At 36.3% G+C, this 18,261-nt stretch overlaps 1 protein-coding gene and 1 pseudogene across 15 annotated transcripts in view; one reads left to right on the forward strand and one right to left on the reverse strand.

Moving 5' to 3' along the window:
• Nucleotides 1-14,387, forward strand: part of THOC2 (THO complex subunit 2) — a 120,902-nt gene extending 106,515 nt beyond the window's left edge. For 5 of the 15 annotated variants that reach the window (XM_059679251.1, XM_059679256.1, XM_059679260.1 and 2 more), the window contains exons 34-39: nucleotides 1,532-1,669; nucleotides 2,011-2,080; nucleotides 2,163-2,320; nucleotides 4,184-4,260; nucleotides 4,722-4,767; nucleotides 11,486-13,220. In XM_059679251.1, the coding sequence (XP_059535234.1) occupies nucleotides 1,532-1,669; nucleotides 2,011-2,080; nucleotides 2,163-2,320; nucleotides 4,184-4,260; nucleotides 4,722-4,749 (471 nt within the window). In that variant the 3' untranslated portion in view covers nucleotides 4,750-4,767; nucleotides 11,486-13,220. Of the gene's footprint in view, nucleotides 1-1,531; nucleotides 1,670-2,010; nucleotides 2,081-2,162; nucleotides 2,321-4,183; nucleotides 4,685-4,717; nucleotides 4,768-11,485; nucleotides 13,221-13,609 lie in introns of those variants that run through there. The other 10 variants (XM_059679262.1, XM_059679263.1, XM_059679258.1 and 7 more) reach the window with 9 other exon arrangements.
• LOC132223455 (tyrosine-protein kinase Fer-like) lies at nucleotides 11,247-17,597 on the reverse strand (annotated as a pseudogene).
• Between the last annotated feature and the right edge of the window lie 664 nt (nucleotides 17,598-18,261).

Raw genomic sequence — 18,261 nt, forward strand, 5'->3', positions numbered from 1 at the left:
CAAGTTAGGCACAATTAAAAACTTCATTCTTGTGTATGTGTGTGTGCGTGTGTATGTGTGTGCACATGGGTGCTTATTTGTACCAAAACTATTTTTTTTGTTTCTATTGGGAGAATTAAGCAATACTTCCTTTAGAGAAATCTTTTTCAAGTATTGCAGTAATATATTATTTCCATTGTCTTGTCAGTTTCATGAGTAATATTAAGACAGGAATACAACTCGCATACAGAAAATCATGAAGTGTCATTTAGTGCATTATACCCAGCAAGAGTACATTTTGCATGAACACTTTTATGACTGTTTTTTCATTCTCTTTCTCTTTGTTAATAATGAACATTTTGTTTATTTCAGTTGATCACCAACTTTTAAACATTGAAATTTTAAAGAATCTACTTCTGTATTGCTATAGCACTATTTCTGAGCCAGCTGAATTGAAAATATTTGGTGGTGTTAAAAAAAATGTGTTTCTTTAATTCTCAAAGTGATGTTTGTCTTTTTCATGTATTCCTTTGAATATCAAAGGATTTCATTGTGTAACAATATTTGACTTCTGACTCACTGTTCTTTTCATTGCTAAGGTATATCTAGAATTGTGTAGTTATGTAACAAGTTATATTCAGTATTCTGCTGCCTAATACTTTTAATGTCTTAAACATAAGCTTGTAGCACAGTTATAAATGCTGTAAGGTTAGGTATTTGATTGCTTCCTGAATGATTTCTTTTATAGTAGATTTCCATATTTACAACTTGCATAAGTAAAGTTATCTCTTAATTACTAGACTTAGCAATCCTTGATTTTTAGCTGTTTTATTGCCTATGGGCCGTTTGGCAGAGAAAGAATAAGCAGAGGAGAACATTGATTTATCATTTTTCAGTCTTTGAGGTGTTTCATCATCCGCAGCTGACTAATATAGTTTACTGAATTATTTAGAACTAGTAAGGCAAAATTCACAGTTAGTTGTGATAATTAGATATAAATTTGAGTGCTTTCAGAAGTGGAGACTATGTAGCCTTTACATTTGTAAAAGTAATTTAGGATAATTTATGCATGATATACTCTGAGGTAGAAAAGACTTATTAGTTATGTCTAGGCTTTATTTTATACTTTTGCTCACTGTCATTGATTACCTATCAGTAGATGGTAAAACTATTTAAAATTTCCATGATTTTGTAGAGGTTTGTAATTTTTTTTTACAGTAGAGCAAGTCTAGTCACTATTTTTCACATATGGACTATTGTAATGGTGGTTATAGGTCTTCTCAATAGAGCTGTAAAAGGAATTGTAGCTTGTGAATTTACTAATGAATCTCAGTCGAGGCAGGAATGAACTGGTAATTTTATAAGCCCAAGAATTGAAGTCTTTGCATAATTTGTGCCATGCTCTTTTATTTTACCTCTTGTAATCCAGACAGCTCACCAGTTTTGACTTGGGGTCTCACTACCAATTGTCTTTCATTAAATAAACAATCAAGCAAATGATACCAATACTGGAAAACTAATAATCTTTAGTAATGTTGCCTTAATTTAACAGCTCTACCTTAATCATACTCCTTCACCACTGTCCAAGAGTAAGGAGAGAGAAATGGACAAGAAAGATTTGGACAAGTCAAGGGAAAGATCCAGAGAAAGAGAGAAAAAAGATGAAAAGGACAGGAAGGAACGGAAAAGGGTTTGTAATTTTTTAAAACTAGTTTGGAAAGCTCGTTATTGTGTACAATAGTATGTTTGTTGCCTATTTTTAAAGTACTAGTTTGTTGCATGGCAATCTGTTATTTAGTGTTTTAATTGGTATTTTCATCCTAAAGTGTGTTTGAATCTTCTACAGTAATAAGGATCTTCAGCCTAATAATCTCTCCCAGCTCTGCTTGTCTTTCATGTCATTTTACCAAGTATGTGAAACTATCACAAATATTCTACAATGCTGTGCGCTTCTTGCATAAAAGTAATACTTTAAAAACAAAACAAAACAAAAAACTCTTGATCAATGTAGTTCACAATTCTTGGTTCTAGGATCACTCAAACAATGACCGTGAAGTGCTACCGGACTTAACCAAGAGGCGAAAAGAGGAAAATGGAACAAGTAGGTAGACTTACCAATACTTTTAAAACAATTGTCAAACTGAATTGGAAATGGCTTTCATGATTCTCTTTTATAATTTTAGTGGCGGTTTCAAAACACAAAAGTGAAAGCCCATGTGAGTCTCCTTATCCAAATGAGAAAGACAAGGAAAAAAATAAGTCCAAATCTTCAGGCAAAGAAAAAGGCGGTGATTCATTTAAATCAGAAAAAATGGATAAAATCTCCTCCAGTGGCAAAAAGGTAAATTGGGACAACAAAGGAACAATATACTTTACTTAGAAAATTAACCCTTTGAAAATGCAGCAAATATTGAGGTTCTTTTATAGTCAAATAGTCTTTTGTTAATTATTTGGGATGGAAAGATGAGACAGTAAGAGAGGGCAGGTTATCTGGGGAATTCAAACCAACTCAGTCCCAAATTACTGCGAGGGTAGAATTAGTTTACCTCTGAAATTCCTTTCCTCTCCATTCCACTCCCACCTATTTCTGTTTCTTGAGTTTCAGCCCTTCTTTTTGTGTTTTCTTTTTCCTCCACTAACAATGCTTTTTAATTTCTCTGTATTCATGAGATTAAAATATGGTTACATGTATTCTCCCTGATCATTAGTGTCATAAAGTAAAAAATGTTTGTGATTCTAAACATTTTTATAACATTTTCTCCTAATAACCTTATGTGTTTGCAACTTGTATTTGATTCTCACATTAAGTGTAGTGTGCATTCTCTTAGATACTTACTAATGGATGATATTCAAAATACATCTCATGCATCAGCCATTAAGTAAGCAAGTCATCACTAAAGTGTAAAGCATTATTTTGTTGTATAGTCAAAATTGTATATTTTATATATTTATACTTGTTAAATTTATAGTTATTAAAAGCAGTTTTTGAAAATTATAAGGTGATAGTTTAAAGATTTCTATATGCTTTAGAGGGGAGGTTGCTCCTTTTAAATATTTTTTAAATTGAGTTAAAATTTACATAACAAAATTAGTCATTTTAAAGTATACAAGCATTTAGTATCTTTACAATGTTGTGCAATCACCATCTCTGTCTAGTTCCAAAACATTTTCATCACCTCAAAGGGAGACTCTATACCCATTAAGCTGCATTCCCCATTTTCCCCTCCCTTTATCACGTGAAAAAAACTAATCTGCTTTCTGTCTCTGTGGATTTACCAGTTTTGGATATTTCATATAAATGGAATCATGTAATAAAGTGGCCTTTTGTGTCTGACTTCTTTCATTTAGCATAATGTTTTTGAGATTCTCCCATAGTGTAGCATGAATCAGTAGTACTTCATTTCTTTATATGGCTAAATAATATTTCATTGTATGAATATACCACATTTGTTGACCATTTGTTGGACTTTTGTGTTTTCCACCTTTTGGCTATTGTGAATAGTGCTGCTATTAGTATATGTTTGAATACCTGTTTTAAAATCTTGTGTGTATATACCCAGGAGTGGAATTTCTGGGTTATATGGTAATGCTATGTTTAACTTTTTGAGGAACCACCAAACTGTTTTCCACAGTGGCAGCACAATTTATATTTCTACCAACAATGCATGAGGGTGCCAATTTCTCCACATTCTTTTCAATATTTTTTAATTTAAATTTTATTTTTTGTTACATAGCCATCCTAGTGGGTGTGAAGTGGCATCTCATTGTGGTTTTGATTTTGCATTTCCTTAATGACTAATGATGTTGAGTATCTTTTCATGTGCTTTTTGGCCATTTGTATATCCTCTTTGGAGAAATTTATTCAGATGCTTTGGCCATTTTTAATTGGATTATTTGTCTTTTTGTTGCTCAGTTGTAAGAATTCTGTATATAGTCTGATACTTAGACTCTTATGAGATCTATGATTTGCAAATACTTTCTCCCATTTGGTAGATTGTCTTTTCACTTTCTTGATAGTGTAACTTGATGCATGAAAGTGTTTATTTGATGAAATCCAATTCTTTGTTGTTGCTTGTGCCTTTGGTGTTCTATTAAATAAGTTTTTGAAGAAAAATTTATGACTGGTGGGTGATTGAAAAGAGATTTTGAGCTGATTTTTTAATTTGGTTTTCCCTTCCCCAACTAATTCCACCATTCCTTATAGGAGTCCAGGCATGATAAAGAAAAGATAGAAAAGAAAGAGAAACGGGACAGTTCAGGAGGAAAGGAAGAGAAGAAACAATATCCTTTTCATCTTATTGATGCTTTTAATCAGTGAAATGGAAAGCTTTGATACTGTTCATGTTTAGAATTGTACCCTTGTAGTATATGCTCTAAATGCTTAAGAGCCTCTTAGCTTTTAAATGGTCTCTCCAGTTAATCCTCTCAAATATAAGAAATGTGGAAGTGGGAGAATTGATATGTTTTTTAAACTTCTTTGTTGACTGAGGTTGTCTTATGCCACCAAGGGATTTTGGAGTCCTTCTGTCTGTATTATCATTGAGAGGAAGAAAAAGAATAGAGTCCTTTGGGCTGGGAGCATGGGGAATTGAAGGGCAAGATGATGCAGCAGACAAGCAGAGCTGGTAGAGTTTGAGGCTACCAGCTAGTTAGAGCCAAATAGGCCTGCAAGCTAAGGGATTGTACTAAAAGATGAGACACCATTCTTTTTTCCCTAGTTTTCCCCTTAATTTGTCATCTACTCATAAGTCCTCGGACAAACACAGATAATGAAGACTTTCCATCAAGGTGAGTGTTCTCTCACCTCCTTTTCATTTAAAGAGAAATTTTATGAAATGAGGTCTGATGATGATGATGATGAAGAAACTAGATCCATTTTGCAAAGTACAAGTAGCATTTTTCACCTAAATATAATGACCAGGTCTTTGGGTATAGATGCAAAACAAAATTCACAGTTATTTTTAAGCTGTTTTCATTTTAAGCTTGCTGATTAGCTTTTTTTTTTTTTAACACCAAGATGTACTTAAGAACATCTGGCTTTCTTTTCACCACTCATTCCCATCTTCTCTGGATAATTAATTACTTTTTTTAAGTGTCATAGCCTTGTAGGTGGTTGTGGCATCTGCATTTTACAGGTGAAAAAACTGAGACTCTGAAAGTTTAAGTTGAGGAGGGTGACAGAGACTCTAGCTAGCAGAGCCAATACTTAAACATAGGTCTTCTTGCCCTTTCGTGTTCTCTGTTCTTTTTGCCTGTTCATGCAGACATGTTATTTGGAGATTTTTATTTTAAGTTTTTGTGCCTCTTTTTCTACCAGTGCCCAGGTTTTGCAAAGCTGAAAAATCTGGTCTGTGCTTTTAGTTCTAGAATTTAAAATCTGCAGCTTTGTTTTCAAGGTATTCATGCTTTATGTGAGATTTAAAAAGTGTTTTAACCATCTTTAGTAAATTGTATGTGGACAATGGTCCACTGTCTTTGTGGTCAGAGTGTTCAGAACCTAATATAGACTTTTTTTGAGCACTCAGGTCATCATCTAAATAGTTATTGTTTGGTGATGCCTTAGGATTATTGAGGTATATAGGATGATTTACCCTCTACATTTAATGGTTCAGTGTGACTGTATTTGAAGTTTTTTTACTCTTTTTATAGTCCATTTTCCTGCTTCCATATTAGCTGTCACTTCTTAAAGATATCAAGTATGCTTGCTGTCTGTACCCTCCCCCAAATATTATTTGCTGCTTCCATTTTTTTTATAAAACCATACAGAAAACCAAGACTCTTTACAGTTGTTTTTGAGAGTGAGAAATGTCTAAGAGCCTGTTCTGTATTAGGGTATAAGCTATAGGGTATAGATTTTTTTATTGTTATTTTGTCTGCAAAGCAGGGTTTTGCAGTTCCAGATAGGTAACCTCCTGACTAATAGTGTTTTTTTCTGCTTCGTTATCTGTGCTTGTTATCTAAGTAGTAGAGTGGGGTAAAATGAGAGTTATGAGAGAACATTTAGAATTTAGTAATTTTTTATAATTAGAAATATTGTAAAAGTAATATTATTGCCAATTCTTCAGTTTTAGTCATCTCCACCTCAACAACTATCTTCTCTAGTGAACTATAAACTCTTAATCTTTTTTTATTCTTCACCTTAACCTTTTATTTAATTTTCATACGTTTTTATTGATTGCAGAGAGAGGAAAGTAAAGGGAGAGGGAGAAAGAAATAGAAACATCAATGATGACAGAGAACCATTGATCAGCTGCCTCCTGCAGGCCCTCTACTGGGGATCCAGCTCAAGACCCAGGCATGTGCCCTGATTGGGAATCGAACCATGACCTCTGTTTCATAGGTCGATGCTCAATCACTGAGCAACACCAGCCGGGCTTAGCCTTTCTTTTAGTTTGGCATTTTGCTTTTTACTTCTCCTTTCACACGGTCTCCTTATTAAAGAAAACCAAAAACCCTACCTCTTATATCTTTGTTAGGAATGGGCTAACCATAACTAACAATTTTCACTGTGATTTTATCCATCTCTCTTTACTCAGTACCTAAATATTATTTTTTGGTATGTGAAAGTTATGCCAAAGATTCCTTTGAGTTCTTCACATAGGCCATGGATTATTTGTACTTTACCTCTCTATATAATCTCTCAGGACCAAAGGCAGGAAAAGACTGGCCTGGGGTGTTAGGTTGGTGGTCTTTTTTTTTTTAATTAGTGACAAAAACATTTATTCACTAAAATTAAAAATATAAAGCTAATAAGACCTGGAAAATACAGGGCGTCCCCAAAATGTATACATACTTTAACAGCTGCTAGCTCAATTTTGAAAATAAAATGTATTTTTAAAATTTATCTTTATTGTTGAAAGTATTACAGATGTCCCCCTTTTTCCCCATTGACCCCCTCCACCCTTCACCTGCCCCCCCCAGGCCTTCACCACCCTATTGTCTGTGTCCATGGGCTATGCATATATGCATACAAGTTCCCTAGTTAATCTCTACCCCCCACTCCCACCCCACCTTCCCTCAAAATTCATCAGTCTGTTCCATGCTTCTATGTCTCTGGATCTATTTTGTTCATTGCTGGGGTCCAACCCCAGCAGGTCCAGGGGTCCCCAAAGGTGTGGACGGAGTCAGTAAAGAAGGAATGACATGGAGGCAGCGTTCAGGTGATCATCATAGCCAGGTTCTCTAGCCAGGTTCTAGCCAGGTTCTCTCCAGGTTCTCTAGCTAGGATCTCTAGCCAGGATCTCCAGCCAGGATCTCCAGCCAAGTTCTGTCTAGGATCTCCAGCCAGGTTCTGTGTCCATGTGCTCTTGCTAGGTTCTCCAGCCAGGTTCTGTAGCCAGGTTCTTCTGCCAGGTTCGGTCGCCAGGTTCTATCCAGGTTCTGTTGCCATGTTCTCTCGCTAGGTTTTCCAGCCAGGTTCTGTCGCCAGGTTCTGTCCAGGTTCTCCTGCCATGTTCTGTCTAGGTTCTCCAGCCAATTTCTGTAGCCATGTTCTCTCGCTAGGTTCTCCAGCCAGGTTCGGTCGCCAGGTTCTGTCCAGGATCTTTTGCCATGTTCTCTTGCTAGGTTCTGTCTCTAGGTTCTGTCGGTTGGTGGTCTTGTAGCAGAGCTTCTTAATTCAGATACCCTTTTAAGGTTCATTTAGCATGATGGTCATTCTGTTCAATTTCTTGCTGACAATTATGTACTGTACTTTCTTCTTGGGTAGTCTTTTAATTTTGTGAGGTTGATATTTCCTTTTGCCAGCTGCCTCCTATTGGATACATTCTAGGGTTGGTTAGGTCTTTCTGTTGTTCTGCCTTTACCTTTAGAGGTCTCATCATTTCGGATTAGCACCATTTACCGTTAGGCTACCTCAAATCTGCTGCTTCCTGCTGTTTTTAATTTTATTTTACATTCTACAGAAAGGAGAGCTGCTGCGTGTCTCACATTTCTGTGATTCAAAGATGTCATTAATTTTAAGAATCGTTCGTTTCTATACCTGTTTTTTGAGAAGAGTGAATAGAGAAAGGACATTTATTATAAGTATCATCCTGATTTCAGAAACATTAAAACGATTGCATTAGAGTTAAGAAATACAATATATAAATGTGACCCAGATTTAATTCCTTGCAAAGTCTTTTGTCTTCTTTTTCTCTCACAGTTTTACTTGCACCATTCTTCCTGCTTGTTTTCTATCTTTTCTCACTTGTTATTGCTAAAGTCTTTGTCCAAATTCCTTATCTCTCCTTGATTTAGTTCCTTGAACACTACTAGCTGCTTTGCCTTTAACCTTTCCTTTAGTTTAATCTTTAAAAATTCATGCCAATTAAATTTTTCTTTTTAGAACCATCCTTTAGCTTCTCAATTTGAATTTGATACATGTGGTCCTCAATTCATGAATGTGGAGCTCAGTTAAGTTAGATCATTGAGAGTCCTTTTAGAACCAGATGCTATGCTATACTAAACTGAGACTTTCTCCCAGATTTTGAGAGGCTCAATCTTGGACTTTATACTTGATTTCAAAGAATATTAGCAGTTAGCTCTATCCTCTCCATCTGTATTTGTAATATACTACATTCCTATTTTAATCCTCCACTCCAATAAGGCCTAATATATTTTGCAGGTCCGTCTAAGCTCCAGTCTCATATGTGTAACCTAATCAATTCTTTTATGCTTTAAACCCAGGGTTGTAAATTCTCAGGCCTTGGGCAAAACGTGGCTCATTAGATGTATCTCCTGGAGTCACACAATATTTAACATTTTTAAAAAGTGATCATCTTTAAAAATCAGAAGAGTTGACAAATCAGAATTTCAGTTTCTCTTGAAAAATTGGGACATCTGGCAATATTGTGTTCTGATTTTTGTATGGCAGCAATCAGCTAGATCTGCCAAGGTGCTGTGCCCCCCTCTTCCTTATACAGAGAGTGGGTCTTTTTAAATTTTTGTTTTATTTCAATCAGTCCCACCCAGCTCACTTCATTTGTTTCCATTATATACTAACCCCTATAAACAGTTGATTTTATAATTACTGTTATGAGCCTTATTTCGACTGAAGTGCTCAAAGATTGCTTATTTTAGGACTGTGTTGACTGTGTTGCCATGTCAAGGCATAGTCCTAGATGCTGGTAATGTGTTAGAGTAGAGAGCGTCTAATTAAGTTTCTTTCTCAGTAGTTTCCCATTGCTTATGTGTGTTTGTGGGCTTTCTTACAGAGTCCTAGTCACTGATTCTTATTTATATATGAGTATGTTACATGTCCCTGTACTTAGATTGTGATCTTGTTAAAGGCAGTAATTTCATTCCTTCCTTATAATCAAACAACCAAGTATTTTTCTTTATTACTTGCTAGGTTTCAGCAACTCTGTTAACTTCATATGGAGAGCTATGTACAGAAGTGTTAAGTGTATCTCTTTGGGATTGATGTGAAACAGCATTGACTTTTTTTTTCTCTCTCTCAAAAAAAGGTTCCGTTTATTTACAGCATTTGATAATATACTATTTAAAAAGAAGTTGCTTTGTATGCTGCAAAATATTTTTTGAGGGCAGGTTTATTATGCTTTCATTTGGGTCTGTATGTAGAATCATTGGATGTGTACAAAAGTTTTGTTAGGGAGATTGAAATGATATACACAAACTATTTTTATCTTCATTATCATTCTTTATAATATATATATATTTCAGAGAGGAAGGGAGAGGGAAAGAGAGATAGAAACATCAATGATGAGAGAGAATCATTGATTGGTTGCTTCCTACACACCTCCTACTGGGGATCGAGCCTGCAACCCGGGCATGTGCCCTTGACTGGAATTGAACCTGGGACCCTTCAGTCCACAAGCCGATGCTCTATCCATTGAGCCAAACCAGCCAGGGCATTCTTTATACTTTTAAAAGTACTTGGTGTAAGTTCTTTGCACTGATATTCATAGCCACTGAAAAGCTGGAGAACACAGGAGGAATTTTCCATTTCTTTCTTCCACTTTAGGTAGATCAAATATTCACTAAGGTGCTGTGCAGTTTTTATCTGGACATAGACATGAACACTTACAAAAGGCTCTCATACCACATTTACCCCGAGCGTGACTATCCCCAATACATGCATTTATCCTGAGAGTTACCCCTGGGTATGCTAAGATTCAGGTCAACAAATTCCCAGTTTTAACTCTGAGTTACATTTTACCCACATGAAACATCCTAGGTAGCACTATAGGGGTAAATGAAAGGAGTATAGTGGATGGCTGTCCCTCTAACTTCTTTCTTCCTTTTAAGTGTTCATTTGACTTTTTAGCTGTCAACTTCATCCATATATGCCTTTTTACTTGGAGGGAGGGAGAAAGAGAAAGAGGGGTGAAGGAGAGGGAGAGAAAGAGAAAGAACTTGAGAGCTAGTATCATGAAATCCTGACAGCTTCAGTCATTAGTGAAAATAAAGGGAACAAAATTCTGGGATGCCTTCTTTGAGGTGAAGATACTTAACCAAAAACAATCTGTTGATTTGGTGGACATATATTTTCTCTAAAGCAAATTTTGCCACCAAGAGGGCTCTTTTATGAGGAATCTATGAACAATTGAGACTTTTCTTAGGACCTTCTTGGTGACTTAGATCATAAAATTAGATAGTGTGTGTCTATAAAAGCACACCTCCAATAAGAAGGCTGAATTTTTACTTGTCTTTCTTCTCTACTTTGATCATAAGTTTAGCTGCTCTTTTCTCCAGACCACCCTACTTTTCAAACTTGTTTCTTGCTGTCATTGGTCTCTGTAAAATAACATCACTTAAAATCAGCTGCCTCAACCCTTAGGGGTCATTTCATGCAGTTTTCTGATGCCCTAACAAAGGAGGAGTACGTGATAGAACATAGGTAAATGGCAATGTTACTAATTCAGCAGGGCCCATTTCTGGCAACTAAAAAGAAAAAAAAATCAGGATGTTCAGATAATTCTTAATAGAAGGTGATGTTTACAAAGGTAATCTTGTCTTAGCAGAATGGAGGGCCACTTTTTGTTAGACTGTGTTCTGCAGACATGGTGTTACCAATGCAGTTTATGGCACTAATAAAGTAAAGGTGTCTATGATGGAGGGCAGCCAACTCTGAACTGAGTTTGAAGTAGAAACCCTTTGAGAAACAGTAGCAGTTCTAGGTGTAAAAAAGATAGATCCATGCAATCCATTGCAGTTAGAGCCTGGGGTTACTTATTTACAGTGGTTAAAAGTGGCCCATATTTAAAATAAATAGTTAATTAAAAAACCTTAGAGTATGTTCCAGGTAATGTGGTATAAACTCATTGTTAGTGAGAAGAAAATATTATTTTGCTGGAAGGCTGAGTTTGGCACTGTTTCATCACTATGCGACTTTCTTCTTGATGGCAGTTTTCTTTCTGAAATTCACTAAACTTGGGTTGATTTTCAAGTTTGTAATCCCAACACTTCAGCATTATTTTATAAATACACTCTGGACACTGCTGAGAGACTGACACCCAGTATCTTCTTTCCACTTGCTTTTGTGCTTGCTGATTTGTCATTCCAGGGTATGGACAGATCCCTAAGCTGAAGGTCTCCCAGAGGAGGATGCCAAAGCTCCATGCGTCACTCTCAGAACGAATCTCCCATAATTAAGAGCTTCTGGTGCTGTCCATTTAATGGGAATCTGCTTTAAGTCAGAAGATGAATATACACCACCATCCTCTTGATGAGACATTCCAAAGTCACTGATTTTCAGAACATTATTTTCACCTCCAGACAGTTCCTTGCAGCAAGGTCCCTGTGTATACAATTTTTACTCGAAATTCACCATCCAGAAGCAGCATCTAATGAAAATTTCACTGTTCTATTAGTTCATCCTTCTTTTCAGAAAGGAGAGGAAATCGCCTCCTGGAACCAGTTCCTTAATGATATAGATAGACTGCATTTGTGTGTGAACTCCTATTTGAAAATATTGGGATGATTGTATTGCTTGAGGATTTTGGCCTCTTGTAAAAAATTTTAATTTCATCTTTACAAGTGGGAAAGATCATCATTACATTTTTACAGCAATAGCAGTTTTATCTTTTAACCCTTAAATATATCACCAAATTTTCCCTTGCTCAGTAATACTCCTGTTGTGACTGACATCTTCATGACTGAGAACCTATTTCTTTTTCTAGTTATGGCCGTCATGATACTCTTAATTGGAACATTGACTTTTTTGCTATTAAGAAAATGAAATGAAATGCACAGAGCATAAAACTTGCCATTTTAAAATGGTTTTTACTATTCAGTATGCTGTATAACCATCACCACTAATTCCAGAACATTTCTATCACCCCCCACCTGTTAGCAGTTGCTCCCAATTCTCCCTTCCCCCAGCTCCTGGAAATGTTATACTTTCTATCTCTATAGAGTTGCCTGTTTTGGACATTTTATAAAAATGTACTTATGCAACATGTGACCTTTTGTGTCTAGCTTCTTTCACATAAATTTATGAATTCAATGTTCATCCATGATATATATAGCATGTATCAGAACTTCATTTTTTTAATTAATTGAATAATATTCCATTGTATGAATGTGTACCATATTTTGTTTATCCATCCATCAGTTATGGACAGGAACAATGATTTTTAAGTATTAAATTGTAAGTTCAACATTAGTGTATCCACAATTATAATTATATTAAGATTATACCTGATGTGAACAGAATGCTGTATAGAAATGATATGTAAATTATTTGTCAGCATTTCATGGAAGTGTGATTATTTTTTAAGGCTCTCCTAGCTCTGGTTTTATGAAATATGTGAATGTAGTATTTTCATCAATAAAGTTTAATGCGTTAAGCATTAGTTTAAAAATAAATGAAAAAAATGTTAGGCAGATAAGTTATTTGCCACATGTTGTAATGATTATGTTCTGAATTTATTTCATTATGCAGTATTTGAAAAATGTCAATACATAAAGGAAAGGAAATAAGTATAATTAAGTCAATATATTTTTAAAGCAATTTTTATAATTTAGCAGACATTGCATCTTAATATAAGTCACTATTAAAATCATGCCCTTGTGAAAAATGTGATGTCATTATTTTCTTTTTTTGTTGATCATGTAAAATTGGTTCCTTTTTGTTGCTATGTGTTCTGTTTACTTTTGACAAGCTATTGCTTGTTGCTGAAGAATGTTTTACGTGTTTCTATTTCATTTTTTCCTTCCCCCTCCCCCACTTGAGGGTTTTCACAGATAAAATGTTCAATTTTTTTATTTTGAAGTCATCATAGTCTGCCTGTCTTGAATGGTTTCTGAGAGTGGGCACTAAGAAACAAAGATATTTCATCCTTATCTAGGGACTTAACTCAAGCCTATGTTGTTGATAGAACTCACTGATTTTTCTTCTTTGTTAAACCAACCTTCCTTCCTTCCTCCCTTCATCCCTCCTGCCCTCCCTCTCTGCTTTCTTTCTTCCTTCCTCCTCCTCTTCTTCCATCTTCTTCCTGCCTATCATCCTTCCTATCTCCCTCCTCCCTCCCTCCCTCCCTCCCTCCCTTCCTCCCTCCCTCTCTCCCTCCCTCCCTCCCCTCCCTCCCCTCCCCCTCCTCCTCTCCCTTCTGTCATCCTTCCCTCCTCCCATTCCTTCTTTTCTTCCTTCTTTTATCTATCAATATAATCACTTTGTTTCTTTCAGATGAGATTGGAATGGAATGGTTCAGCTGTGACCAGAAATTTAGTTTCCTGAGTACATTGCCAAGAATCAAATGAAGAGGGCCCAGTTGCATCTTCTTAAATTATTCATTTATCTGTTTTATTGCTCCATGCAGGAAACTTTAAATTGTTGAGTTGTACATTACTGTATTTAACTTGTTGCTTAGTTTCTACATATTTATTTTCAGTAAATGGCTGAAAGTGTTAACTATTCCATATTTTTAGCACAATGTGCTGCATATAGTTCCCAAGAAGCAAATGAGGTTTCATGTGTACAGAATTTCACTTCAGGTTTAATTTTTTTAAAAAATCTGAAATGTTTCCTTTTTATTGTTTGAAGCTGAAAATAAACAATTATTGAACCATTTTGAATTTACCTCATTTTAAAACTAATTTTAATTTATTATTTGGGCTGTTTTTAATATTAGTCACTAAAAACGAAGTGGGAGCAGTGTCTAATGCAATAATTAGGGATCACTTTATATAGTACATGTACAACATTAAAAACCTGTTTAAAAAAAGAAAAAGTTACCAGCACTCACTTGTCCCTTGCCATTTTTTCTTATAATTATATTAGACAAATCTGTGGTGAGGAGTGGGTATCAAAAGTTACCTGTGTTCTAATTCTACAGCTAGAGGAGCTTTGTATTGCTGAACTTTCACCTGGAAAAGTTTCAGTGACATTTTTAAAAGAAAAAGTTTTAATCTACCAAATTCTACCAGTGTAACCTTTTTTCTAAATAAACGATAGTTTTCTCAAATGATTGTGTATCATTGTGTGTATTGTTGCTTATTCAAAATAACTTAGCAGAGATAATTCAGTAAATTTCCTAGCCTTTTCTCTTCTCCCTCCTGTCTTAGCTCCTGGACTATAATGTTTTCAAATGAAATATCATTCAGTGATAAGAAAAAATTCTATTTGCTCACCTCTGCACCTGGCATAAACAGTGGCTGAAATTATGCCAAGAATTACCATTTACTCTTCAGTTCCCTGGAACCAGTGATGCCCATGCAAGTTAAATTTGTTTTTTAGGATGACAACAAAGGCTGTAATTTTAAAAAGGATTGACAGTGTTGAATATATCCTAAAATTGGCAAAGGGATATACTAGTAAATCTTGATGCTCTCTTTCAGGTAATTGTAATTTGCAGAATTTGATGACCACAATAATTATGGGAGAGAGATCCATTCAATGACTTTAACACCCATAATGCCCCTGGCATAAAAGATATATGTCTTAGAATTATTTTGACATTGACAAAATAACAGTGGTTTATCTCAAAATCATTTTTGTCTGAAACATATCAGGGAAGAGCTTGCCAGTTGTTACGTTGCATTCACATTTTAAAGATTACACGACTAACTTTGAAAGAAATTTTGCTATTAAGCATTTTATCTCTTCTCCCTATTCCCCAAATTATTAAACATGGGTAATGTTTGCTTGTGGCCTTGGTAGAAATGCATTGAGGATGGAAAATACTAACTTTGCTTTTAACTACAAAAATCATTTATGTTGGAAGTAGCAAATCTGTATGTGTAGTGATAAGCTATTTTTAAGCATCTACTCTGTTCTAAGTACAAAGGAGTTATCTTGAGAAATGAGGGCCAAATGAATGCTACTGGTGGTCAGTAAACTTTCTGAAAAGGAACAGATAGCAAATGTTTGAGGCTTTGCAGACTATGTGGATCCTGTTGCAACCCCTCATCTCAGCCACTATAGTATGAAAGCAGGCATAGATGATATGAAAGTGAGCGAGCATGACTGAGTTCCAGTAAAACTTTATTTACTAAAACCTGTTATAGAGAATCCTATGGAAGATTTACATAACATATCTGAGTGTCTCTTATGCATCACAGATGTAGCCATGAGAAAAACAAAGTCCCTGCCCTTATGGAACTTCTAGTCAAGGGAGGCAAACAAGAAAAACTTAATGTTAGGTGGAAGGAGGTCCTCTGAGGAAAAATAAAACGATAAGGAGGTTGGATGAGGCAGGGCTTTACTTCTTTATATACAGAGTGATCATGTGGAGTGACTATATGCAAAGCAGGACTATATGAGGCAGTATTCACAAGTATGAATATTTTATTACTAATGTGAGCAGGAGCTCTCCTTAATCCTCCGATCTTTGAAACTACATGAAAATCGTGTAATACATAGGATTTCTCTCAGGATGTAGGCTCTGAACTCTAGTGGCTGGTGTCTAAGCCATTTTCTAGAAAGGAGCTGTAACTTAAGACTCATAAGTGGACATGGAGGATATCTATGGACCACCCAGGAATTGAATGCAAGTTGTGTTATGTGCATTTTTCTGGGTATATAGCTTTCACTGGATTCTCAAAAAGACCTAAGGTGGTGAGTTTGGTTTTCTGCGTCTTGTTACAAAGAATTCTAACTTTTATAACTAACCCTGAACCTGTCCTGAGTTGGCAAGAAGTTGGAAGACAGTTGTCCATTCTTTGTTTTAAATCATAGGGGCAGAAATTAGAACATCTTGCCTTGTCAAATGATACAAGTGATTTAAAATTTATTGGGAAGTCACTAGTTCATGGTATAGTGCCATTTTCTATTTCAGGGAAGCACTTTAGCCAAGTATGGGTGGAAGTACGAGTAGCCCCCCCCCCCCCCCCGCATTTTCTATCCTACCATATTCCAAAAAGGATTTATGAAGAAACATGCAGTACATTATAAAAAGTAAATGAGTAAATTTCTGGGTGAAATTAGTACCTAAAATGAGGTTAATACCCCCAAATGCTCTGTACACCTGGGCCATGACTCGGCTCTGAGAGTCCTGACAGGCTACATAGAGAAGGTAATGTGGTCAGTTACAGTGTCCACCATCTAAAAGGCCAGTCATGGTGGAGAACATTTTTCTGGCAGTGAAACTTAAAAGAAACTTATTTGCATTCTCATAAAGAAGAAACCCTGTCTTTTCAGTAAGTAAAGCAAAGGTATGTATCTTGTAATGGATCTAACTGTTAGCTGATGACCAACACCTCAACTCATTCTACTAAGGATATTTCTACAAAGACACCTAAATATGTGGTCCAGGCACCCAGGTCTCTGATGATTTGGTTTAGTACAGGAAAATATTTTTGAATATTTGAGACAAGATTCCTCAACTGGCACTTATGAAGGCCTTACTTTTTCTAAGCATTTTCATAATGATCAGAAACTCATTCAACCGTTGTTTGGTTCCCATGACACAAGTAACATAAGATCTTTGTTATGCAAAGTGCTGAGCTCCCAGAAAACCTCAGTGTATTGTTCATGGATTCCAAAGAAATAATCCGGAGGACTGGCTCCGAAAGACATGGGTTTATTAGAACTTATGTGTGCACCAGTGGCAGCCAATTGGTGAAGTTTACCACTGTACCGGCTGCCTCCAGTGAAGTTGTCCTGCTAAGTCCCACCCAACCTGTGGACAGGCTGCACTGGGGCGACCAGCTGGTGCTATTGTTTTGCCGCCTCCCAGACTTTACCAGCATAAAGTTTTATAGCAGCGGTTCTCAACCTGTGGGTCGCGACCCCTTTGGGGGTCTAATGACCCTTTCACAGGGGTCGCCTAAGACCATTGGAAAACACATATATAATTACATATTGTTTTTGTGATTAATCACTATGCTTTAATTATGTTCAGTTTGTAACAATGAAATTGGGGGTCACCACAACATGAGGAACTGTATTAAAGGGTCGCGGCATTAGGAAGGTTGAGAACTACTGTTTTATAGAGTACAGAAAACAGAAAAACAGGGCGTGCAGGGGGAGGGTGACAGGCCTCTGTGCAAGCTGTGTGAGATTAAAACACTAGCTGTTTACAATCCAGGCTCACATCTAGAAGCAATTTCTCTTTGGCCTTTCTTAGACTGAGTGGTTGGCCAGGTTCCCAAGGTCTCACAGTCCGCTTACAGATGGACTTCACTATATTTCCCACAGGGTGGGAGGAGGAGTTGGAGCATGGGAAGGGACCCATAATTCCGTTTACCGTACAATCTCATTAGCTGAAATTCTGTTCCTGGCCTTTAGATGTTTTTCCATTTTTTAAGTATACTGATCTCTAAGGCTGCCTCTTAGATAGAATGAAACAATATTACAGTTGCTTAATATTTTCATCACTTATCAGAAGCGTGGTTCAAGTGTTTAGTTTTTTAAATTGAAGAAACATTTCTAGAAACACTGCCAGGGCCAAAGGGATTTTATTTGGTCTAGAGTTGAGAGTAAAAAGAAGAGCTGATTAAAAGATGCTAATTCATGCTAACTGAATTCAGATTTTGTATTTATAGAAACAAATGGACATGATAAGAATAATAGAAGGGATATCTACACTAATAAAAGAGAAACATGGTAATTGGTGTACGACCGCTACCGTTTTCATTGGCTAATCAGCGAGATATGCAAATTAACTGTCAGCCAAGATGGCGGCTGGCAGCCAGGCAGCTTGAAGCTAACATGAGGCTTGCTTGCCTCAGTGACGGAGGATCGTTGGAGGAAACCAACGTTCCCCGCCTGCGGCTGCAGGCCTCTGAGCAGGCAGTTTAAGAAACATTGTAACAAATACCACAGGACTTCAGCCAGCAGATTCGCAACATTGTAAGCAAAGGCCAGAAACCTACTTTCAGCCGTGGAGGAGCGGAGGC

The sequence above is a fragment of the Myotis daubentonii genome, chromosome X (assembly GCF_963259705.1).
Source record: "Myotis daubentonii chromosome X, mMyoDau2.1, whole genome shotgun sequence".
Lineage (NCBI taxonomy): Eukaryota > Metazoa > Chordata > Mammalia > Chiroptera > Vespertilionidae > Myotis > Myotis daubentonii.